This window comes from Mercenaria mercenaria, chromosome 12 (assembly GCF_021730395.1).
Source record: "Mercenaria mercenaria strain notata chromosome 12, MADL_Memer_1, whole genome shotgun sequence".
Taxonomy (NCBI): Eukaryota; Metazoa; Mollusca; class Bivalvia; order Venerida; family Veneridae; genus Mercenaria; species Mercenaria mercenaria.
The window spans coordinates 40,553,412-40,579,096 of NC_069372.1; the positions used below are offsets into that span (position 1 = coordinate 40,553,412).

A 25,685-nucleotide genomic window follows, 5' to 3' on the forward strand; every position below is an offset into this window, starting at 1 on the left:
GGCAATTAATCAATTAAACTTCATAGAATGAATGTCTTTTTGTGAATGTATGGTCTGTATTGTTTTGGAGAATCACCAGTTTTTTATACCTTACTTCAGACCAAAGTACATTGAACAGGCCACCAAGGGGACATGAATATGTTCTACGATTCAACTCTCATTTTCAAAATAGGCCAGATTGTTCAGTATAAAAATAACATATAAATTATAAACATATAAATAATTAAAAATATATAAACATTAACTTAATCTGAACGAAATTCATCAACATTGCCCGGAGAGTACATTGGTCTTTGTATGAAAATAGTTACACGTGTATATCTCGTCCTGTATTGCATATCACGCCTTTAACTTTCATATCGGTAACATACTCTAGAGGTAACAGGAATTATCATTTTATGAAAAAATATCACCAGTACGGAAATAGTGAAAATGAAAACAGCATAAGGATAAACTAAGCTTTCATTTCATTATCTATTTTATTGACGATTATCAGCTTGCCTGTATGCTGCTGCTATATTCCAAAGTATGAAGTTCCACATATTGGACGTGAAAAAGAAATAAAGCCCTACGAAATTTTGTCTTTTAAGAAAGATGTATAGCATTTATATGTAGAATATTGGCTAAAGTGTTTATATCTATGTAATTTACGTATACTGATAAAAATTCGAAACAACACTGATTCATAAGGTAGAAACCCCAAAGCCAACAAAAAATATTACTACAGAATTCTGCCACAGTAATTGCGGGATCTCTTACATATATCACAGCAATAACAAAACAACAAAAAAACTTCAGTTATCAGTTTTGCTGAATTTTCTGTCCTATACACTTTACAACTGACCAAAATAGGGGTTGTACTGTTTTGATATTTTGTTGAAATGAAAATTGCGGTCTAAATGTATAAATTCCATGTACCATACTGCACAATAAATTGGTAAAATTGTATTCAGTCATATGTAATTCAGTTACTAGGAAACCCGTTGTCTTTTACAAGCTGGGTATAGAATCTTGCAGAGTCTTTTGGTGTTCTAGGTCTATCTGGATCTGTGAAGTTAACATTGTACAAGCCAAACTTGATAGTATACCCGCTGGTCCATTCTAGGTTGTCCATCAGAGACCAAGCCATATATCCCTTCACATTACAGTTGTCGAGACGTATAGCTGCAATAATACGGAACAAAATTTACTCATTTTAATTAGTAAGTTGACAATTTTAAAGACCTGTTCACTCATACAGCTGCTTTCCTCGTTAAATGAAAAAAACACAACAGTCGGATGTCTTCAAACCGGTTTTAGTAGTAACATTAAAGGTCCATTACTAAGGGAAAGTGAGTTGGCAATTTTTTTCATAGCCAGTGCATAGACTTCTGCAAGACACTAAATAATGAAGATTGGCAGGTCAAAATTTACAGAAGGTCTTTGGAACTCAAAGAAATGTATGTGTATTATGTTGAAATTTCAATGAATCGACAGAATGACCCCCCAGGTCTTTTTAACTTTCTTCATACTTCATAGAAAAATAATTGTACATATACTGCGATTTATTTCGAATTTTTACATACCAACTTTCATTTTCCAATAAAATGAAATAGTTTCTGTGCTTTTTAAAAGAAATTAAAATGTTCACTTTCCTTAGTATTGGACCTTTAATCGAGTTATAAATAGCTGACAGACACTATTCCAATGCGGAATTCTTACAAAATGTAAATCAAGTGCATTCCTTTTTCCTTACCTTTCAGCATCTCGTTTGTGTATGACCTATAGTAATCAACTCTTCCAGTATCTTGTATTTCACCGTCATCTCCAAAACCATTTTCTGTGACATACAAAGGTGGATTGTTATACCTGTCCCGTATCCAGCGTAATAAACTCCTTAATCCCCAGGGGTTCACCTTCAACCAGCCTGCTTTCGAACTAAAACAGACGAAAATAAATGTAATGTTAATAAAAGCCTTCATTTACAGTCGTAAGTTCTAAGTTTAGGTTATGTAAAATCTGGATACGAGAAGACTTGCAACAGAGATCTTTTATCATCGCTGAAAGCAAGGAACACGTGCATTTACGGCCAAACGCTTTCTTTGACACCATAATATGACGGGTATACTGCAGCACACCCAAGGGGTAGACTGACACTGACTGGACTGAGAAAAGTCTCACTATTTACAATCATATTTTCCTATCTAGTGCACACACTCGAAGTAAAACAGGGATCCTTTTTAAGATTTGTCCGACCCATTTATATAGCAGACACGACAAATACTGTGACCTCGCATCTTAAAATTCATTCAGGTTTGTTGAAGCTAGGTCTAAAGTCTTTAAGAATTTTTCACTGGTTGTAGATGCAGAACGGAATATCTCATTTGATGGCAACTGTTTACCTCTTGAAACAGTTACCCGAGAGCTGGATCCATATTTTCACCCACACCTATAACCAGTGACAGATTCTTGCATACTGTGTATTCTTCAAATAGAACAGGAAGCAAATAAGACGAATGAAAATTCTTTTAAGCACTATTTAATTATAGTAGCGGTTGAATTTATTCAGTATTTACAGCATGGGTGAAAGCAATGGCGAAAACACGGAAAACTCCTACCCGGCAGGCAAAAGCAGGTTTTAACCAGTGAAAGATTGTTGTAACTTTTAGACACATGTTGAAGGAACAATGGAAAAAGGGTAATACCAACAGAATTGTATGACCTTAATGCCTAGCTTCTTGATACATAGAAAGCAGGAACACTATATCGCTTAGCAACTGATAGGAAGTGGATTATGAAATTTGGTTGTATGTTTTGTAAACATAAAGACGGTCACCCCGGCCAGCAGTCGTCAGTCTTTGTGTATAGATCCTGGTCTCCCTCGTAGTTCTCTCTTCTGTTATCAGGGTTATGTCGAACGTACTGGGTGGTGTAGTGATTCAGGCCGAAAAAGTCGTAGGAGCCTGTTCAAAATATATGAGAGAGAAAATGTTATTTTTGTTATAACGGAAAATTTGATAGGGCTTACAGTCTATGTTACAAATTATATTTCTCAAAATAATAATTATACCTGACCGCATTCCTTATAGAAATGTGTGTCCACATCGGTTCAAGTTTTTTGCTGAATCAAAAGAACAAACATATCTCTTCCCGTTATTTTTACCACAAAACGAAGGAAATAAATCTGTATCAAAGCTTGTGGTCGATTTTCTCAAAATGTTGATTATGCAGATAAAGTTCGACGCATCTGGTCTAAGCTTTGGAGTTTGAGAAGTTTGATTGTGTCTTTGTCACTTTTTGTTATACGCATTATTTTTGCATACTCTACATTTTGAATATGATTACCTTCAATATTAAAACTATATTATTGATATTTCTAGAAATATTCTTACCACTGTTCATTTTTATCTCTTCTTCAGTAAACACGGGCAATCGTGATTCATTGCGACCTTCCTCTCGGCTTCTCTTATCCACGACATGTCTCATAACAGCAGGGTAATCTCCGTTACCATAGATAGGATTAGCAAACCATCCCAGTTTGAACTGCAGCGCCCGCTCAGCAGCGTAATGGTCCATCCCCCATGCTGTAATAGGTTCCTTCCAATCGCAATCTAACGTTATACCAACTTTGCCTGGAACAATATCAGAGTATTATCAAAAAGCACTGACATTAGTTTCTTTGTGTATGTGTTTTGATACATTTGTATGTCTTCAGAGCTGTAATATAAATCATAGGATGGGATAGACGATTTCATTATTCAAACCAACATTATAAAGCAAACTTTTGTACTGGACTACAGTACCTTCAATAGCACCACTATGGGTTTACGGCGACAATATAATAATGAGATCAATATATCATAGTTGATATAAATGTAAAATATATAATAATAAAACAAATTCCACGTTAACAGTCGGGATGCTGGCCGATGCCTTAAATTTTGGACCAGCTTCAAAATATTAAATTTCACTAACCATTTTTATTGGTTGAGTCATGCTGTTAAAATTATGTTTTTTTATGTACCCATGACGTAGACAAAGAAACATATCTCACCATGATATTTATGTCTGAATAGTTTATCGTATGTATGGTAGGCTTTTACATGTGATCTGATGATGTTATGTGCCACCCTGTATACTCCATCTCCTGGACTGTTGATACCTGGAGCGAACACGCCAATACCATAGCCTAACCATGACACCACAAACGCCTCGTTAAATGTGAGCCATAGTGGTACCTTCATAATATATTGCAGAATAATCAGATCTTTATAATTAAACATAAAATCACAGAGGATGCAATTTAGGTGCCTTGCGGAAGGTCGGTGGTTCTACCAAGGCGCCCGCCCATGTCTTCGACGGTAGGGTACTAACTAGTATTCCTCCGCCGTCAAAAACTGAAGTCTTCGTATTACCTATAATTACACTGGTGTGGCAATAAAGTAAAAAAGTATTAAATTAACTTTAAACATGCTACATGATTCATTTTGCTTCTATGATGACAGTAACTCTGCCATTGCAAAAGTATGTTTGAATGTGGAATAGTTCCCTCAGAGTTGTTGTCGATATGCAGCACCGATTTATTTCATGTTTCATCTGTAAATGCAGGTATACATTTCCTTTCTAAGAAATATTCCACAAAACAAACGTGATTATCATGATTAATCGTTATTTGAGCCGTGCCATGGGAAAACCAACATAGTGGGTATGCGACCAGCATGGATCCAGACCAGCCTGCGCATCCGCGTAGTCTGGTCAGGATCCATGCTGTTCGCTAATAGTTTCTCCAATTCCAATAATTTAAGGATAACATGGTGTAATAGCCATATTTCATATCTCGAACTGGATGGTAATATTTAAATGAAATTTGGTAACTTTAAAGACATTCAAAATTTAAAACGTTTCACCGAGAGATTTTTCGAATTTTATCATTTTTGGGGGAGATAATCGGTATTGAAGTTAACATTGATGCCTATGTGAAATATATAATTTCTTTGATTATGAGAATCTGAGCTTGAGTTTTCGAGAAAATTTTACGGTAGAAAGCTGCATTTTATGATTCTGATACAAATATCAAAAAGAAATTTAAAATTCCCCGTAGGGAAAAGGAGAAAATTATTTTTTTCTAGTTTTCAGGGGAGATAACTCATGAAAAACCAAAATTTTCAGGGGAGGTAATGTAAAGGATCTGTCACTATATAACTTGTCAATATGCACTTTATTTCTATCGTTTAACTTTTACAAAGCTTACATTATCAAGTTGTATGCACGCGTATGTTGAAATTGAGGCCTATTACGGGCAGTCATCCTTAAAAGCGAACAGCATGGAGCCTGACCAGACTGCGCGGATGCGCAGGCTGGTCTGGATCCATGCTGGTCGCATACCCACTATGTTGGTTTTCTCATGGCACGGCTCATTTACATCAGTACTAATATAAATCTGATAAATATAAATACCTGAATATATCAACAATGCATGTTGATATGTTGTTATAAAATCTCAGCTTCCATATTTTGCAGAAGACCAAATTAACAACACAATAAACAGAAATTGCAATGATTCGTTCTTTCAAGTAAAGTTTTCAGGACTAAGTCTTGCAGCTGCATTCAGTCGATTGGTCTCACTTAGATTATTCAATATCATTGGAATAATAATACATTGTATCTGTTTCATTCACCATGTGAACAAATTAGTATAAACAATGATGTTCACAAAAATAACTACAATCACTATTTTTTTTTCTCTCTTTTCTCGGTCGAATGATTAAAACCTGTCAGAAGGCAACTTAGAAAGAAATATGAATATAAGAAACTTTACCCTATCCCCAAATTGCTCGAAACACACTTGAGCATAATCATTGAAATAGTCGACTATTGTATCATTCTCAAATCCCCCGATCTCCTGTAGAGCTTGTGGTAAGTCCCAGTGATACAGCGTCACCATTGGTGTGATACCATTGGCAAGTAGTTCATCTATCAGGTTGTTATAGTAATCAACACCAGCTTGGTTCAGCGACGTGGACCGGCCGTCAGGTAACACTCGACTCCAAGCAATAGAAAATCGGTAATGTGAGACCTGCAATCATTGAAACAATGAATTTAATAAAGTTCATTACGTCCCTCTAATTCAAATATTTCAAATATTGCCATTGCGTTGAATAACAGAAATTCGTACTAAACTCTAAGTAAATTGTTACTTTCAGAGGATTGGCAGTACATGTCTCTTTTTTTTCTACTTTACAACGCGTCTGTAAATATATAATGAAAATATATTCTTTTATGCTATAAAATTACATTAAAAAAAGAACCACATGATTTATAACCTTAAGCCTGTTGGCAGCAAGTGATTCTGCCTACCAAGACCAGCCTGCACGTCCATGCAGGCTGATCATGGTCTCTGTTCGCTATTCGGTCAGAAAATTTTCATTGAACACCCCTTTGAATAGTAAGTGGTACTTCCCAAACTTAATGATGGACCAGTCCATTTTAGATATTTAGCAGGGTAAAAGTTAATATTATCGCAAAGCAGCGGTAGACTTACTCCTAATTTTTTGATATTCTGCACATCTTGTCTGTATTTATGGTAACTATCACAGGCAACATCTCCTGTCTGACCATAGGCAAGCCGATTGTTGTGAGAGAATTTATCCCAGATACTAGGTCCCTTCCCTGAAATTCAAGCAATTCTTTTGGTTTCATGTATATGCTAGCTGTAATGCGGATTATAAGGAATTTGAAAATATGCATACAAAGATCCTATTGTAAAGGCAGATCAGGTGCTACTGGCAACGACTCTATATACAACAGCATATAACCATCATACCATAGTTTTTGGTTATTGGATACCGACTGTAATCCAAACAGTCTGGCTATCCGGCAGTTAGTCAGGCTCCATACATTTCCTTATTATGCCTATTGGAAATTGAGAAACGTACGCACAGCATGATCCTCCAGACTGCGCGATGCGTAGGCTGGCCAGGATCCATGCTGGTCGCAAGCCCACATAGTTGGTTTTCTCATGCGCGGCTCATATAAAAACAGCTTATGTTAACCAGTTCTACTACACTGTATAGTTGTTGGCTAATATTGGTATACCGACTGATAAACCCAATGAGTTGTCTTATCAAAAGGAAATTACAGAGTACTATACAATTTTTATTTGACAGGAAAACGGTTGAAAGTATAAGTACCGTCTTCGTTCCATCCTCCTTCAATCTGGTACGCTGCCGTGGCCACGCCCCACGAGAATCCCTGTGGAAAGGTCCCATGCATAAACTCGTCTTTCTGGCGGATAGCTTAGTAAAATACAGGGAAGTAGATAAATATGCATTCAATTAATATGTTTTGTTGATCATTTGGAATTAGGTACGTCTTCTAAGAAAGGTTTAACAAATTTCTACAATATTTATGTCACCTAGTAGTAGACAGCTTTAAACAAATTTATCTGAACTTAGACGCACATCGTCAGTTAGAATAAGCCCGATCACTGGTCGAAAAAAAACACAACAACACTTAAAGTCATTTTATGTTTTTAAAAATCATTTTGTTGTACATTAAGCAAGTGTATAGACAAAACTCTACTTCATGTGCAAGTCTGTTTTAAACTCTAGTGTTGACAATTAATAGTATACATACTATCAGGAACAAAGTATTTTGGATAGGCGAACTCGTTTCCATTATGCTGAATCAGTGTTCTGTAATATCGTGCCGATGCTTTCTCCATGCGTTCTTTATTACCAAACTCAACGTGGTAGAGACCATACTTAGTTTTATAGCCGTCCGTCCAATCAAATCCGTCCATTATCTGCGCAGCAAAGAATCCACCTAACTGTACACCGTCGCTCATTGCTGAAAATGAAATTAGTAAGCAATAATGGACAAACTCTTGCATTACTATGTACCGAACAAAAACTTTTTTCAGTAAACGCTCTTTTTTAACTTATTTCATTCGTCTTAGATGCAAACTATAACAAAATTATAAAAACTATAAAAAAATAATGGGGAAATGAAACAAACCATTTCTCAGCGCAACCATGGTTTGTTTCATGAAGTCTATCCTATCTTGGTCATACAGGGTTCCACAATCGCCGAATTCACCATCAAACACGTGCAGGAGGGGATTGTTATACTCCGTTTTTATCCATACAAGTAGTTCTCGCAGGTCAGTCTCGGGAGACCTAAAGACATGTACAGATATTATATGGACTACACCTAATGCAAATAAAGCATAGGTCTTTGCAGGTTCTATATAGCACAACTATGTTTTAAATATGCTGAATGTTACATATTGTGAAGGTGAATGTTATCTAACTATATCGTATAAACACGACCGACTTTTAATCTTGTATTTTAGAATGAGCTCGGTAAAAGAGCATTGAATCACGTAGATTAAACACCAGCTTTAACATTTTTAACTACCGCATACTAAAAGTTGGTCACAATATGTGCTTAAAGTCATCGGTACTATTTTTGCCTCATGCTCATTTTTGTTTGCTTTATTTTGTTTTACGGTTATAACATATGCTATATTGTATTTAAAAATGTGAAATCTTGAAGTTAAAAAACACTTTAAATATGGCACTTTAGTAGATATACAGGTTACTCTTCGATAGTTTAGTATCCCTGTAAATATTTCAGAAGTCATTGCCACCTCTCAAACAAGGGTTTACTTAATTTTGCCGGGATGTAGTACACTTGTAAATGTCTTATAATTAGTATTCATCGATGATGATTACAAATTTTAAGACATATATGAACCATACTTTAAAATGTCTCAAAATAATTTGACTATTTTTACAGAATGATAGAGTAATACACTGAAATATTAATTTGTTTGAAACAATTTAAAATATACTTCATATGACAATATGAATATACCTTTACACATGCATGCACATTTAATGGCAAAATCACGTGAAATTGTGTCACCATCTTATCGCCATTTTTTTCCAAAACATATATTTTTAATCCGTATTTGTAAATATGTTTTGATTTGTCGTATGTCCCTTTAGACTCTAGCAGTTTTGGTTTACTTTGGTGCAAAGTATTTGAAAAGAATTTTTTTTAAACTCAGAGGGAGGATGGCAAAGAGTCTTTGGGCTTCCCCAGATCAGAGGGAGGATGGCAAAGAGTCTTTGGGCTTCCCCAGATCAGAGGGAGGATGACAAAGAGTCTTTGGGCTTCCCCAGATAAGAGGGAGGATGACAGAGTTTTTGGGCTTCCCCAGAACAGAGGGAGGATGGCAAAGAGGCCTTTGCAATAAGCACATATATACACAATTATTGAAACACACTTGTACAAGTGATATTTCATTGATGTTGATTTTCTATATTGTTTCGACATTTTCCTATTATCATAATTCTTCCATTGACATTTAATACATTTATAAACTTAAAGACCTTTGAATAGCTGTTCCTTCGACGTTTAAGTCGTCATAGTAACTGGCGTTTGATTGCTGGATGCTTTTCTTGTCCTTCACTCTCCAGGTAAGATCTTTTGTAATTCCAAAGAAGTTGCTGGAGCCTTGAATATAAATGTTTTTTTTGGTACTAGAACATCGGCAACATGGGAGACTGCATTACAATTTAATTTATAGTACTTAATCAACAGGATAACGCCCATCTTTTTCACGATGTTGAAGTACTACGTATATAATATAGTTTACTTATAGCATGTCTAAAAAAGTATATTCTGCTATGTGCGTGTTTACTATAATTTCTGTAGATCTTAATCAAAAGAATTATATATTATATAAGTAAAAGGCTACTTGATTAAAGAGAAATGAAAAGTTACTGGTTTTCAACTTTTAGTGAAAATAAATGCTGTATATATTTTCAAACTGTTCAACGTAAATCTTACCTTTATTTTTCGCTATTTCGTCGGTGGTGAATGCTGGAAGCCTTGAGGTTCCAGAAGTAGACCGTGCCATTACTGTGGTTTTCATAATTTCCGGATAATCGCCATTACCGAAAATAGGTTCAGCAAACCAACCAGTGGTAAACTGCATAGCACGTGAGACAGCCTCATTATCAGAAGGAGATTCCGGAATCATCCATTCAGAGTTCAAGACAATGCCAATCAGTCCTACAAATATATGAAAACAATATTTGAATCACAGTTTAACTTACTTAAATACCTTGAATAGCCTTTGTAAAAAATTGCCGCTCTTCAAAGAATTCAAATTTGTTCAAAATATCTGTAAAAAACTAACAAGGCTAATCATAAAACAGCCAAATAATGTCAATATACAATATTCTTGTAACTTACAAACCCTATTATTCTGTATAAATATATAAATAAATGATAAAATCTTGTCATTCGCCCTAACAGATGCTTGATTGATTTTCAGCATTATAACCTTAGACCTTCATAGAAAAAATATCTTATATACATTTACCTTTCTGCCTATCCTTAAATTCGTTTTGATATACATGGTAAGCCCTGGCATGCGCTCGTATTAAGTTATGAGCTACAGTATACGGAGCCGTGCCCGCCTGTTTGATACCAGGAGCATATGTGCCATCCCCATATCCCCTTTGCGCTTCTTTTAGGGGTTCATTGATTGTTATCCAGGTCTTAACCTTAAACATCAAAATAAATAAACTGATTGATAGATGTCATGTACATTTTCGCTTAAGAATATACATCTCTTAACATAACGCAAGTAGTACAAATTTCTTTTCTTAGAATAAGAAACACCCTGGAGATTTGTTGATTGAAAGTTAAATGCAATGTGTTTACCTTAGGCAATATTAAAACAAATAAAATACAAAAACTGTATATATCATTTAAAATTTTCTGATTTAGATAAATAAGAGCAAATTAAATATCATCTTAACCTTGCAGCAATTGTGTAAAGAGTTTGAAAATTAGACACACTTGTGTCGTGTAAATATATTTCCAGGACTACTAACCGAATCACCTAGTTCCGTGAACATTAGTCTTGCATACGCTTCAAAATGATCTACTGTTGTTTCGTTCAGCCAGCCACCCTGTTCATGGAGGGCCGTTGGCAGATCAAAATGATACAAAGCTGCTACTGGGGTTATATTATTCTTCAACAGCTCGGCAACCAGATTCTTGTAATACTGTAGCCCTTTGTCGTTTTTGCTCTCAATAATACCAGACGGCAAAACACGCGACCATGAGATGGAGAATTTATAATGTGTTACCTAGGAATGAAACAATATAGCGATTAAATTGATCGTGTAAATTATGTCTTCAAGAAGCAAGCGATATATTCTTTACGAAGTGTCTACCATTATATGGCTATGACAAAAATATACTAGTGTATATTAAGACAAAAAGTATACGCACTTTCAGTTCTTTAAGATGTTGTACATGGTCCTTGTATCTATTGTAACTGTCACATGTATCGTCTCCATTGTCTCCCCCTTTGTCATGTGTAAACGTATCCCAGATACTTGCACCTTTCCCTGAATAAAGATAAAATGTCATTTGGAACCGAATACTTTCTACACATAATAACGTGCAAGTTAATCATATATGTTTGAAGACCTATGACATAGAAGCTACATTGCTAGAAGATAAAGTGGGGTATTTTAAGAAGAATGGCAAGGTTTTAACTTTTTATCATAATTATATAAAACAGCATATAATAGGATTTTTAACTTGACCGTCGCATTTGGGAACATTTGGAGTATACTCCGTTCTTTCGACTTTCTGGATAAATAAAGAATACTTATGGTATAATTTGTTTAAAAATGACTGTGAAACATTTTACATATACAATAATATTTTAGATATATATTTGAAGTACTCTAATTAAGGATGTACGAGCGAATTTTTTCTAACGTTAAGAATTTTTTCATACCCTGTGAGCTTGTAGAACATTAGTTTCTAAGACAAACAAGAGCAGGAAAAACATAAGTCACCGGACTCATTTTAATTTTATAGGGTATTTTCTTCACCCATTGTTTACGCATTTCTGAAATTTTGTAAAATTGAAAAAATGTTGGTACTTTATAAAACATATAATATCCTATTTAATCTTACAGGGATTTCAGGTCTTTCAGGTTAATATGAATAAATGGTGATGTCAGTTATATGTAAGCATAAATGTCAGTAACAAATCTCTTTAATTTTTACATGTTGACATAATTATCCCACCCACTTTATTTTCAATGGAAAAACGTATTTAGATCTAAAAAAAAATTCTGACGATTTTCAAAATATTTTGCAGCATTAATGACACACAAAAATGCTTCAAAATGGAAAGAAAAAAAAGTTGGGGTCTCCGTGCATCTAAGAGATTTATTAAGAAAAAACGGTTAAAAAGTGGTGAACTTCGATATTTTTTGTTCTTTTTGTTTTAATTCATATTTTCTAGATATTATAAAGTGCTATCTTGAAAACTTTTATTTTATTTATAGCTTAACATAATATGTATCAGTCAGAAAAATATCAAAACCAAACCTGATCTACTTTAATAGATATTTGAAATTACCTACTCCTACCCCACTGTAAATTGTGTGTCAATTTTAGGCAAATGCCAGCCAAAAATAAGGGTGAACTTTTTTTTCGCAAAAAGCATAATATATTTGGTTAAATGATACATTATTAGCCATATTTTAATTATGTAGCATTAATTTTTGGCAAAACTTTTGTTAGAAAGCAATATTCGAAGAAACATTTTTCAAAATGGCGGATGTCCTGGAAAAAAAACGCTCGTACATTCTTAAATAAGAAAAGAAAATATATAACATACCATCAGCGTTCCAGCCTCCTTCTATTTGATATGCTGCAGAAGCCACGCCCCATACAAAATCGTCTTGAAACGCATTAGCTCCCGGTGGTGACGCGAATAAATAACAAACAAAAGTCAGAAGAACAAGAGGCCGGACCATAATGAATATCTTCAATTAAATTTCTGAACTGTTTCAGACTGAACTGATCTTAATATTTTTCATCTCAATTATAACTGCATATCATACACTTGTCACATTAATTGAACTCGTACGTGTATACTAGTATTATGAAACTATATTAGAGATGGTAGAATGCATGCATTTCATATCTGTTTAATCAGTAATCCCCAAGTTTTAAGTGATAAAGACGTTAAATTATATACATGTAGAAACGTAGGTATGTTTAAATATGACCTTTTAATTAAATGTATTTCATTGATATAAGCTGATAATGTATAATGTTCTTTGTGTTAAAATTTGACATAGACATAAATTTGTCCTGTGACATCAAACACATTCATCCAGTTTACTGAACGATCCTATAAGCAGTCTGCCTTATTTGAAAGTAATACTAATGTATGCTATTTAATATTTCGGATACACAGTGGAAAGTTCCAACAACATTTATTGAAAGTAATAATATTCGGCAATACGGTATAATCATATCTGGCAAAAAGGAGTCAAACATGTAGTCTTTAAGTTATAATGATAATCAAAATAACAATAATTGTTATTGTCACAGGGTGAGAAAAATGTGCAGTCAGACCGGGACTCGAACCCGGGGCCTCGGAATACCGTTCCGATGCTCTACCGACTGAGCTACCCGGCCGCGTACACATTTTATCCCCGTTTTTTAATATTCAAGTCCTATACCGTGACATTATTATTATTATAATCATCATCATCAACATTTTTATTTATTACCATATTTATAAAACAATATTCGCCGGCAAACAAGTTCAAGAGTGCTTTGCTGTAGTTACTCAAAAGAAAACAAATTAATACTACGTAACAACTCTGATATGAAACCAAAACAAGACAAACATGTTGCGGTAAGTAACGCTGTCCATTCTGCATTACTACAATCACCTTAAGCAAAACTCATTCCAGACACATGGTAAAAATAAGTACAATATATCTGCGCAATTTTATGGAAGAATTCAAATAAATGATACAAGGATCTCAATAAACATTGAAGTTATCACACCAAACTACTGCTGATGCTTATAAATCAACAAAATAGGTCAGCCCCTACCAGATTTATTCCCAAAAAGTTACCGAACATAAAATAAAAAGATAAAGGTTTTAGCTACCATACATGCCGTGTTAAGTATATAATACTTATACCCAAACATGTTTGGCCAAATTTATTGTTAGAACTGGACGGAAGATATAATGTCTACTAACTAATTATCTAAAATCATGAGCTAGCTTCCCTTCGAACTAGCTTACTTGTTTTCTGCCGTATAATTATAGATGCACATTTTCCAAGAAAGTAAATTAACTATACCAAGAGTAGTTCAAATAGAATAATACACAATTGAAATTATTACATATATCTTATATTATAAAATAAAATATAATGCATTTTGAAAAGTTTAGCCTTACACTGCTTGAAGTGTTTTTATACATTTTGTATTTCCTGGTCCAATGGGATCAAGTATCCATTAAATGTATATGTACAGCAGTGCCCTGCTTAAGGCAGTGCCAGGGGTACATACTTTTATATATTAATTATATGTGACATATTTCTTGCACATGGGAACATTAACATTATTTAGTTTCCAGGGAACCCATTGTTATTGACGAGTTCAGTATAGAATCTTGCAGACTCTTTTGGTGTCCTAGCTCTGTTTGGATCTGTAAAGTTGACATTATAGAGTCCAAATTTAACTGTGTAACCACTGGTCCATTCTAGGTTGTCCATCAGTGACCACGCCATGTATCCTTTCACATTGCAGTTGTCAAGTATTATGGCTGAAACAAACAAGAATGCGCATATGAAAAGCACCGTTGGTCAATTAAGAATTATTCCCGATTTTAGTCGTTTTGAAAAAAAAACACCATCTTTTCATTCCATTTGTAAAATCCATTCTAATTATGACACAAAACTGTATAACAATTTGATAGAATTGGCAAGGTCAATGAGTGCTGCGTCATATCTTATCAGATGTTTTCAATGCATCTATACGATTAAAAGTAGATTAGAAGTTCATGCAATTATATACTATCCTTGCAGCTTACCTTTCAACATTTCATTTGTATAGGATTTATAATAGTGTATTCTAGCCTCGTCATGTAGGTCTCCTGTGTCACCAACCCCATTCTCTGTGACATACACTGGTGGATTATTGTACCTGTCTCTAACCCATCGTAACAAGCTTCTTATACCCCAGGGATTTACCCTCAACCAGTCAGCACTGGAGCTGAAAGCACGGGATAAAATAAACTTAACCTTACTCTCCAAATTCACAGTCAGTCTGAACTTTTATGGCGAAAATAGGCAAGCGGTTTCGGAATTCTCCGTTTTCACGGGAAGCTAAAAGCGCGTTCAGCCACATTTACTTCCGAATAATGCCGAAATGCATAACAAGACTACGAAATCATACGGAACTTCTCGAGTATTATTACAGATGTCTAGTTTTCAGGTTGCTACAGTTGTCTGGAAATAGCGAATTAGTTAGTTCTCATGTACTGTTTGTATTATGAATATATGGCAACTGTATTTCTAGTTTAGTGTCAATTTTAAAGATTCAATTATAAACGGTGGTCATTCTTGAAATTCCTAATTACATGTAGTCCAGGAGACACGGAGAACTGATCATACGTTTAACAAACATCTTTTGCTTAACTTGCAGATACTCGCTAAAATTCCTCAAGAGAAAAATCAAAACACTTGTGTTCGCACAATGAATTCTTAAACAATATATACCCAGGCCAACAGTCGTCGACTGTAGTGTAGAGATCTTGGTCACCTTCGTAAGACTTCCGGTCATCCGGACTGTGATGGACATACTGGGTAGTGTAGTGGTTTAATCCGAAGAAATCAAAGGACCCTTTAAAATATAATCAATATTCCATGACAACCTCTTTCCAATTATCATACCATGTTTTTGATGATTATTGGATTTTAAACCAAAATTCAGCCGTATTAAGTAGTAGTATTAGTAGTAGCGTTTTCAGTTGAATTTCGTATTTTGGGACTAGAAAAACTGTTACTTATAACCGAGTGTTCCTTATAACCGAGTTCCCTATAACCGAGGAATTTTACATTGAATAAAGAAGGAATTAGATCGGGGAATTGAAAACTGTTTCTTATAACCGAGTGTTCCTTATATCCGAGTTCCTTATAAGTGAGGTTTAGTGTAATAGTTTGAATGCTGTAAAGATGAATTCGCCCTTTTAACTGAAACCATTTTACTAGTAGCCAATTATTTTTAAAGTAAAGTTCAAATCAAATATTTAATTTAAATAGTCCTTAAAATAGGGTTATAAAAAGGGATTGCCTTTATTCATCTCTATCTCCTCGGGTGAAAACACTGGTAATCGAGATATATTCCGCCCTTCTGCACGACTTTTACTGTCAACAAACTGTCGCATAACTGATGGATAGCCCCCGTTTCCATATATTGGATTAGCAAACCATCCCAGTTTAAACTGCAGAGCGCGCTCAGCAGCATATCGATTCATAGCTGAGGATGTGGCAGGCTCCTTCCAATCACAATCTAAAGTTATTCCTACCTTACCTGTAAGATAAACACGTATGACATATACGTCATACAATATGTATATTGTATCTTGACAAATCCTAACCCTCCCGCCACCCCCCGCCACCCCCCAACCCCCACAAAAAAATCATCTCGGAATTTGTCAAAACTTGCTGAAACTTACAAAAATCGAATTGTGGGTATTTTTACAAATATAAAGGTTTCCCACAAAAATATGTAGAGGATTTTTGTTTGTTTCAGTGTAAGCTTGAAATATTTTTCACAAGTCCGGATGCAATATTTTCACGGAGTGAAAATGCGAGATATGGTGTTCATGAGTGAAAGAAATTTTGATCTTACGTGTAAAACTTTATTTCATATTTTGACTAACTTTATTCATTTTATAGTTTTTTACCAGTGAAAAATATATTTAATATTCTTATTGTGAAAAATAACAGATATTTTTCTGTCTAATATTTCAGTAATTAGCTGGGAAAAAACCTATAAACAATAAAATGAATTATACAAATTATACTTTTTGATGAGATATTTCATAAAGTGGAAGCATTCCTACCGTGATAAAGTTTCCTGAACAATCGATCGTACGTGTGATAAGCTTTCACATGTGAACGAATGATGTTATGTGCCGCTGTATATGGGCCTTCTGCCGGCCTGTTCACTCCCGGGGCAAACACAGCAATACCATACCCAAGCCAGGAAACAACAAACGCCTCGTTAAATGTGATCCATAATGGTACCTGAGAAAAAATAGGACTAAGTTGTTTTTCTCTTTATCCAGCCAGCACTTTCTTTTTTGATCAAAGTGTGAAGCATGATGAAACTGTTTCGTTTTGGTATTGCGTTTAAAAAGAAAGTTATGTGGCCTCTTGGAACAAGATTTCCAAGCTTTGAGCAAGATTGAATGCATTAAAATATTGTTGACAATTTCTGAAATAATATTCATTTTGTTACATTTTTTGCATGTACCTACCCTGTCCCCAAACTGTTCAAAGCAGACCTTGGCATAATCGTTAAAATAGTCCGCAATAGACTCATTCTCAAACCCTCCAATGTCTTGCAGAGCTTGTGGTAGATCCCAATGGTACAGTGTCACCATCGGAGTGATACCATTAGCTAGCAACTCGTTGATCAGGTTGTTGTAGTAGTTTACACCAGCCTGATTGAGGGATGTGGACCTTCCGTCTGGTAACACACGGCTCCAGGCAATAGAGAAACGATAGTGTGAAACCTGTTGTTAAGGTTAAGTAAGTCTGTAATTTTAATCATATGCACGCGTGCGAATAGACGAAAAACAAAACAAGTGCTGTTCGGTTTTATTACTTTAATTACTTATTTATTCTAAATGTTTATTTTTCCAGCATGCTTTTCATAACTATCAGGAGGACAATACATAATTTCATTCAGTGCGGCTGATTCTCTTATTAGTTAGAGGTAACTAAACTTACGCCAAGTTTTTTGATATTTTGCACATCCTCTTTGTATTTGTGGTAACTGTCACATGCAACATCTCCTGTTGCGTTATTAGCAAGTCGATTTTCATGCGCGAAAACGTCCCAAATGCTCTGCCCCTTTCCTGAAAGACAACAAAAAGAACCACAAAACAAAACTGATGAATATAAAATCAATTTTCTTTTTTTTTTGAGTGACAGACATAAGACTATATTGTTGAGTTTAATATCATAAATAAGATATCGAATGTTCCACATACAACTTTAGTCTCTAAATGCAAAAATTGGAAATTATGTCTGTTTGAATAAAACGCCTACCGTCTTCATTCCAGCCACCTTCTATCTGATATGCAGCAGTAGCCACGCCCCATGCAAAGTCTTCTGGGAAATATCTATGCATAAAGTCGTTCTTTTGACGAATAACTGAAATGGACGAAAACATTGAGCATTTGCGTTTTACAATTTTATTTGTATTTTGATTTGGGAATACGCATATTACCCGAGAAATGTTTCGTGTATTTATATCATAATTTCATTATTTCAAAATTAATTTCATGGTCACCGTCGTAAAGATTTGTGAATCCGTTTTAATTTCAAGAAATAAAATGGTTCGAAATACGATTTTATGTTTACCTGTAGGCTTGAAATGTTTCGGATATTTTAATCAATAGTTTACCTTCAGGAACGAAATGTTTCGGATATGTGAATTCATCTCCATTGTGTTGGATTAGAGTCTGGTAATATCTAGCAGATGCTCTCTGCAACCGTGCTTTGTTACTAAAGTCCACATGGTACAGTCCATATTTTGTCTTGAAACCAGTTGTCCAATCAAATCCATCCATCAACTGAGCCGCGAAATATCCACCAATTCGTACCCCGCTTGATTTTGCTGTAAAGAAATGTTTCAGAAAGAACATAGAAAAACTTTATACAGGGAAGTATTTTATTCTTTCCGTTCTCTCACTTCATGTATCGACTGAATTTAGTCTTCTATTTCAATAAAATTACTGATATATCTGTAAGGCTTGAAGTCTCGATTACCACGAGTCTACAGTGATTCCTTGGTAGGACGTCTCGTTTCGCAACTGTATCAAGTCTCTAATGGATTATGCTAAGTCATATCAAGTTCTATTTAGAAACAAGGATAAATTTCCAATATGGAAAGCTACGTTCGAAGAACGCTGTCCTTCCCAAAACGAAAACCTACAGTGGTGTGTGCATAGATGGATAGATATATAGATAGATAGATTTCTTTGTACAATGTACATATTCATGGCAATATATATAACAAGACACAGAATAACAATGAACTAGTATGAATGTTAAATAAAGCCATGCCATATATATTATTCACAAAGGATGACACAAAAAAGAGATAGATATCATCTCTTATAATACCTTGGATGACATCTACACAGTAATACATAGACAGGTTATAAGACATAGACGACAAGGGCAAAATAACAACAAACAAATAAAGGAATACGGCGGGGCACTGCCGACAAAACACCACCACTGATACTGTACCATTTCTTAATGCAGTCATGAATTGTTTCATGTACTGAATCCTATCTTCATCATACTGAGTACCGCAATCACCAAATCCTCCGTCAAACACATAAATTTGTGGGTCATTGTATGATTTCTGTATCCATTTCAATACATCTTCTACAGATTCATCTATTGGTCTATAATTATAAATAATATTACAAAGAAATAACTGATAATTAGTAAGGTGAGTCATAATGCATACCGAATTTCCTTTTCAAAATAAAACCCATTAAACATCACTTGAAAGCATAGGACTTAACAAAGCAAAAATAATAGCAGACTCGGTTTGATTGAGTCTGCTCATTAGAGGTAATAAAATGTGCAACACCTCTCATGCCACTAGCACTGGCTTAAGAATGATATTATTATAGTAAAATTGAGTGTGCTCCAAAGGACTATAAAGTATAGCAAAGACAACTGTTGTGATAGTTAAAAAAGTGATAGTTAATAAGATCCTTCGGAAGCATGAAACACAGATGAGTAGATTACAGTGGAATGATTCTTCTTCGAGTCCAGCAAAGTTGTACGTGAAGTGTTATTTGTTTTTTTGACAAAACCAGAAGTTAATAATGACAACATATTCGTTATGGAGTATATCATACCAAACTTATACAGCAACCTTTTCATGACAAATACGCACAAAGGTTTATGTATAAAGACACCATTCAGAGCGCTAATTCATCGACTACTAACACAGACGCAGAGCAATTAGATGAGAGAGGGACAGAGTGAGAGGAAGTCCCCAGAACAGAGAGAAACATTTCAGATTAGGCATGTCCGGCTAAATTAGCGCAGCTCTTTTTGAACTTTACCGCGGCCTATGTACTTAACTACATACGCTATTTCTGTACAAAGGGGTGCGTTATCTCTACGTGGGCATTCTTTCTGGATCTTTGACCCTGCTTTACATTTTTTAGATTACTTCATATCAGAGTCAAACATCAAACGTCTGAATTTTATTGACCCTGATTTATATCTTTTAGATTACTTCATATCAGAGTCACACATCAAACGTCTCAATTTTATCTGTTTACGTCGGCATCGTATGAATTATGTTTTATTATGAATTCAAAAAGTTTATATACCTTTGTATCAGTGTGGCAGTATAATCTAGTTCCTCCATGTCAAATTCACCTAATGTCTTACTGTTGTCCCGTTTGCTGACAGAAAAGGTTTTCCCAATGGTTAAACCAAAGAAGTCACTTGATCCTAAAATAATGATATATAGAAAGAAATTTGGAATGATGATCTAAATATGTTTGATATGTTAAATATACATACATCTTATGAAATATCTGAAGTAGCCACTAACTGCTTTTAATTTTGAATAGTCCAATAAACAAAGTGTTTGTTTGTTTTTGGTTTAACGCCGTTTTTCAACAGTATTTCAGTTATGTAACGTCGGGTAATTAACCTAACCAGTGTTCCTGTATTCTGTAACAGTAAAGTAATTGTCAACTTCCCCGCATGAATAAGAGGTGGAAGACGAATGATTTCAGTCACAATTTTTTGTTATCAAATCGTCAAGGAGAAAATAACAAAGCTTGTGGATCGAACTGACGAACCAACGATCAGTAGATCTGCGTTTTCTCTACTGAGCTAAGCGAGGTACATCATTTACACCGTAGTATACACTTTTGGTATATCACTGCTTTTTCTTATTTACTTACTTACCCTTCATTTTAATCCTTTCGTCGGGACTGAATTCAGGCAGTCTTTCTTGCAATCTTGTTTTCATAACCTCAGGATAGTTTCCGTTTCCAAAAATAGGTTCTGCAAACCAACCAATAGAAAATTGCATCGCACGAGAGGCAGCTTCAGCGTCCGCATCTGTTGCTTGAACTATCCAGTCAGTGTCCAGAACAATACCAATATCGCCTTAAAAAAGAAACAATGCGGTGTGCCATGACACAATAATTAAATCGCATCCGTTTTCACTTTGGGAAAATGAAATGAGTTCTTTTTATTCTTCATTTCGATAACATGACAAGAGGTTGCAGATGTTGGCACTGACATTCGAGTATTGTTTTTAATGCTAAGAGTAACGCTGACATAATTTATGTCACACTCTGACTGTTCAAGCACATGATGGTGGAGAAAAACCACCCACTGGTGCCCCTGCAGACATTATTTCATATCGGGCGGGCACCTGGGTAGAACCACCGTTCATCCGTAAACCAGATGTATGTCTCTCTGACATGAAAAATTCTGCACCCCAAATGATTTCGAATCCCAATCGATGAGGGGCAAGTGATTTGGTATCAGTGAACTTAACCACTCTGCCTTGGAGGCCCGTGCTCACGTTCAAATTAATTCTAGGTTAATAATACAACATTAATACTACGGCTTGTAGTTCATCCGATGTACACATATATTTACAAAACATATACCATTTTTACTGCTTGCGAAATCGTTTTTGTAGGCATGATATGCTCGTGTATGTGCACGCATCAAGTTGTGTCCAACGATGTAAGGAGCTGTAGATGATTTCTTGACACCGGGCGCATAATCACCATACCAGTATCCACTTACCGACTGTTTCCATGGTATGTTTATAGTTACCCAACGCTTGACCTGCAAGGAACTTTCATAAGAATTTTATAGCGTAAAACCGATCGGACTTAATATGCCATAAGGTAAAAGAAAGTTTAGTAAGATGAGCATGAAGTAAGCTAGACTATTACCTATTAAGGGGCGTTTAAAGAAGAGCGAAATATGATGATTTCGGTAAATTTCCTTCTTACAAATCTTCATAAATATGTATGTCCAGTTATCATTACACATATCTATTTCTCAGAATAGACAAAAATGTCCATATGTTTCTTACCTTATCGCCTAGTTCTTTGAATACAAGTCTTGCATATTTTTCAAACCTATCTACTGTTGAATCGTTCAACCAACCCCCATATTTCTGAAGCGCTTCCGGTAAATCATAGTGGTACAATGTCGCTACCGGTCTTATTTTGTTTTTAACGAGTTCAGAGACAAGATTCTTATAATACTGCAATCCAAGTTCATTTCTGCTCGATGTTGTGCCGTCTGGTAAGACACGTGACCAAGTGATTGAAAATTTATAATCTTTCACCTGAAATTGGTGTGACTTATCAGATCATCAAAACATAACTAAATAGAATATAAAACTATGTAGTAGATATACTGACAATATACTGTCAGAGAATCATTTGACTCAATCTTTATGTTTACAAATGACTTTACAAAAGAGGTCAGGAATCTTCGAATCTTCAATTTATTATATATGATCTTTGTGACCTTTGGTTAGAACAAAACTATAATAATAATTTTATTCTCGCCTTTAGTTCTACCAAATGTTGAACGTGTTCTTTGTATTTGTGGTAACCGTCACATGCGGTATCACCATTGTCTCCACCATTCTGGTGAGTGAATGTATCCCAAATACTTGGGCCTTTACCTGTCAGAAACAATATTAGAGTCTTTTGATAATTTTCTGCAAAACTTCTCGTCGTGTTGATTCAGTACCATCATAATATGTATTTCCAATTGTGATATGATTTCTACATTCTACATTACAATGCTTTATATTCCTAAATTATTACTTGTTCGAACTTCACTATAAACTTACGCTATGGTCATATCCATACGGGCATTTACATGATTTCTTCGTTATAAATGAGATTGTTCATTCCGTATGTTTGCATTAGCATGTTATCGCAGCATGTTACTGCAATGGTATCTGCTTCTTCTGTACACGTGGACGGTTTCTACATTCATTTCTTCTTATTGTATTTGAACCGCATTGGTACTCTAGTTCAAGCAAATTAACATTGAATACAACAGTTACCGATAATGAAAAGAAAAGGCAAGACTCAAATGACTACGTATGCAAAAAGACTGATAGCTTATACTAATCGATTTTAGCTCAACTGCAAAATGATCTTGACGCTTGTTTGATTCACACAGGAGCTTGCATTTTGCAAACGATACATGTGAATGTTGAGCGATTTTCCCAGTCGAGGTTTGGACTTGCAACCTGAAGGTCGGTCGGTCTTTATTTTTCAATGCAATTACTCTCATTTGAAAGCAAATTGCTACAATTCAAAAGATCTATAAACAGTTACCGTCTTCGTTCCATGCACCCTCTGTTTGGTATGCGGAGGAAGCCACGCCCCATGAAAAATTGTCATCAAATGTTCCAGCTGCAGATGAAGGCGTAATCACATATGCCAAAATGACTACAGAAAAAAGTCCTGAAAACTGCATAATTCCGGCTATAAAGAAATAAGGTTTTCTTCTTGCTATCTGGCATGAACTTGTTTCAATATTGTTAATTTTACATTTGGAGAGGATCTTATCTCAGCGATTAATGTAAATCAATCAAAAAAAATAAAAATAAATAAAATAAGATAAAATAAAAAAAGTACTAGTTCACCTCCAATATACCGTTAGAAAATATATCACCCTAAATTACCTTAATACTTCGATACTTTAAAATAGTTACAGAGGCATTTTAGTATTTGTGATAGAAAATAAATGAACAAGTGGTAATATTGTACCCGATGATACCCTAGATATTTAGCTCAAGGTGAGTACAAAACATGAGTGTCAATCACTCTTAGCTGGGTAGCCATATTTTCAGGCCCTGAAATATTTCAAGTGCTTGGTAACATCCAAGTCGACTTTGGAGCTTCTATCACACGAAAAAGGTCGAGTTCTATATATTTTTGATCGTTTCAATTTCTTCTCTATTTGCAGTCGGCGACCAACCTGTTCCGTAATAAATTTTTTACCCGATTTCTCTTAAGGCACTTCTATTGAAACTACACAGTATTCAAACGATATCCAAGGGTGATAAAAACTTATAATTTTTAAAATATCTGAACACCAAAAGATGCTAAAGTTTCAATTTTGACTTTATTTGCTGAAATACTTTCAGGACATCTGAGTTAGCATAAAATATACCTTTCTATGCAAACGTCGAAAAGTATAAAATGTGATTTTGTCCGATTTTCATAACGGGGAAAATACCTTTCGGTCATGAAATTAGCATTGCTAAATATATTTTAATAATTGAAATAGGTCCTACCACCTCACACGGAAACTTTTAGAATGATTATAATTTGTAAGTGATTCCTCCACATTTAAAGCCGTAATTCACGCAAAGCCCTGCCATGGATAAGGTGGATCAACAGTATCAAAGCAGTGAAAGCGATTTGAATGTTACAACAGAACATTACCTATTTAAATCACTATCTGTATATATTTTTAAATCATTTGTTTTGGTTTTATTTAGAATTTGACAATATCTTATATCCCCCGAGCAGCCCGGTGTTCTTTTTTATTATATATCATAGATGCCTTTCCTGTTTTTTACCAGCCACTTAAAAGAAAATGTTAGCATTAAAAAATCTTCAGTAGCAACGCCGTTTTTTAAGGCAATGGATTCATAACGACAATCGGCAATTGCCGTCCATTTACGCATCAGCCGTATTTGATTCCGGTTTCCTTCTGCCATATTTTCATATATGTTTTTCATAACCACCGGAGAATGCCGAAATTACATACGGTGACAATGTAAACAAACGAAAATTGCGGGTCCACTATCTTAGTAGAAGAACTTCATTTTGTAATTACATTTTCATTTTGATGTGACTTATTGCAGTTTAAATACGAATAACTCCAGACCTGTTGATATTTAAATTAATTATTATACTTTCATAGCGTTCGAAATGTTATATTCAAAATAAAGCCCCGTTGATCTATCAAGTGTTTTCTTGAGGTAAATGTATAACATAACATAGGTCAAAGAGGGTGATATTGGATGTTGTATATTAAAATTGAATAAAAGTCATATCCGATGGTTTCATCACTTTTCTAAAGTTGACAAATATTCCGTATCACCCCAACATGCTTTTCTTCTTTGTTTCACTGTAAACTCAATCCTGAGAGATTTAACAAGCCTTATAATTCTCCAGTTGCATCCTTTCCTCCCCGATGATTAATGGCAAACTCACGTATTTTATCCAGTTCTTTGTAAGCATTTTCACTCAGTCGCCTCAATGCCTTTTAAACCTTCCCGGTGATATTCGACTTGATATAAATTCAAAATAAATCCTTGATTGTCATGGGGTGTTTATAAAAGGTATAATAAAAAGCAATATTGTATTTGCGTTGCATTTTGTGTGATGTTATGCATGTAAATGGAATGCGTTAAACGTAATATGAATAATATAGTGTTTGTCAGTGTCTGTTTCACATACTTACCAGTTTTTTTTTTGTAGTGACATTATATTTCG

The 25,685-nt window shown here is 34.8% G+C and overlaps 2 protein-coding genes across 5 annotated transcripts; both read right to left on the reverse strand.

The window, feature by feature from the left end:
* Positions 1 to 460: 460 nt before the first annotated feature.
* Positions 461 to 13,005, reverse strand: LOC123534945 (lactase/phlorizin hydrolase-like). The gene is made up of 16 exons (XM_045317435.2): positions 12,707 to 13,005; positions 11,296 to 11,414; positions 10,893 to 11,150; positions 10,376 to 10,559; positions 9,838 to 10,062; positions 9,378 to 9,501; positions 7,996 to 8,156; positions 7,615 to 7,827; positions 7,170 to 7,274; positions 6,521 to 6,648; positions 5,798 to 6,055; positions 4,034 to 4,217; positions 3,372 to 3,611; positions 2,816 to 2,942; positions 1,736 to 1,917; positions 461 to 1,164 (listed from the first exon to the last, which is right to left on the reverse strand). Exons 1-16 carry the CDS (start codon positions 12,843 to 12,845, stop codon positions 965 to 967), a joined length of 2,847 nt encoding a protein of 948 aa, XP_045173370.2. The 5' UTR covers positions 12,846 to 13,005; the 3' UTR covers positions 461 to 964.
* A 925-nt stretch (positions 13,006 to 13,930) lies between these two features.
* Positions 13,931 to 25,523, reverse strand: LOC123533270 (lactase/phlorizin hydrolase-like). 4 transcript variants are annotated; one of them, XM_053519812.1, is made up of 17 exons: positions 25,404 to 25,523; positions 23,511 to 23,660; positions 22,725 to 22,843; positions 22,241 to 22,498; positions 21,804 to 21,987; positions 21,088 to 21,291; positions 20,499 to 20,622; positions 19,390 to 19,550; positions 18,539 to 18,751; positions 18,181 to 18,285; positions 17,860 to 17,987; positions 17,385 to 17,642; positions 16,968 to 17,151; positions 16,193 to 16,432; positions 15,619 to 15,742; positions 14,931 to 15,112; positions 13,931 to 14,663 (listed from the first exon to the last, which is right to left on the reverse strand). In XM_053519812.1, exons 2-17 carry the CDS (start codon positions 23,650 to 23,652, stop codon positions 14,464 to 14,466), a joined length of 2,826 nt encoding a protein of 941 aa, XP_053375787.1. In that variant the 5' UTR covers positions 23,653 to 23,660; positions 25,404 to 25,523; the 3' UTR covers positions 13,931 to 14,463. The 4 variants fall into 4 exon arrangements, with proteins under 4 accessions (XP_053375787.1, XP_053375788.1, XP_045170848.2 ...); XM_053519813.1 differs by lacking the exon at positions 25,404 to 25,523 and adding an exon at positions 25,260 to 25,390; XM_045314913.2 differs by lacking the exon at positions 25,404 to 25,523 and adding an exon at positions 25,075 to 25,367.
* Positions 25,524 to 25,685: the final 162 nt, after the last annotated feature.

Excerpts from the sequence above, each read along its gene's own strand:
- LOC123533270 (XM_053519812.1), bottom strand. The coding sequence starts at position 23,652 with ATGCAGTTTTCAGGACTTTTTTCTGTAGTCATTTTGGCATATGTGATT. Across the intron at positions 18,286-18,538 it reads GAAACATTTCGTTCCTGAAG|TTATTCGTCAAAAGAACGAC; the intron begins GTAAACTATTGA and ends CGTCCATTTCAG. Across the intron at positions 17,988-18,180 it reads AGGTGGCTGGAATGAAGACG|GAAAGGGGCAGAGCATTTGG; the intron begins GTAGGCGTTTTA and ends GTTGTCTTTCAG.
- LOC123534945 (XM_045317435.2), bottom strand. The coding sequence starts at position 12,845 with ATGGTCCGGCCTCTTGTTCTTCTGACTTTTGTTTGTTATTTATTCGCG. Across the intron at positions 9,502-9,837 it reads CGAAATAGCGAAAAATAAAG|GCTCCAGCAACTTCTTTGGA; the intron begins GTAAGATTTACG and ends TTTATATTCAAG. Across the intron at positions 3,612-4,033 it reads ATTCAGACATAAATATCATG|GCAAAGTTGGTATAACGTTA; the intron begins GTGAGATATGTT and ends ATATTGTTCCAG.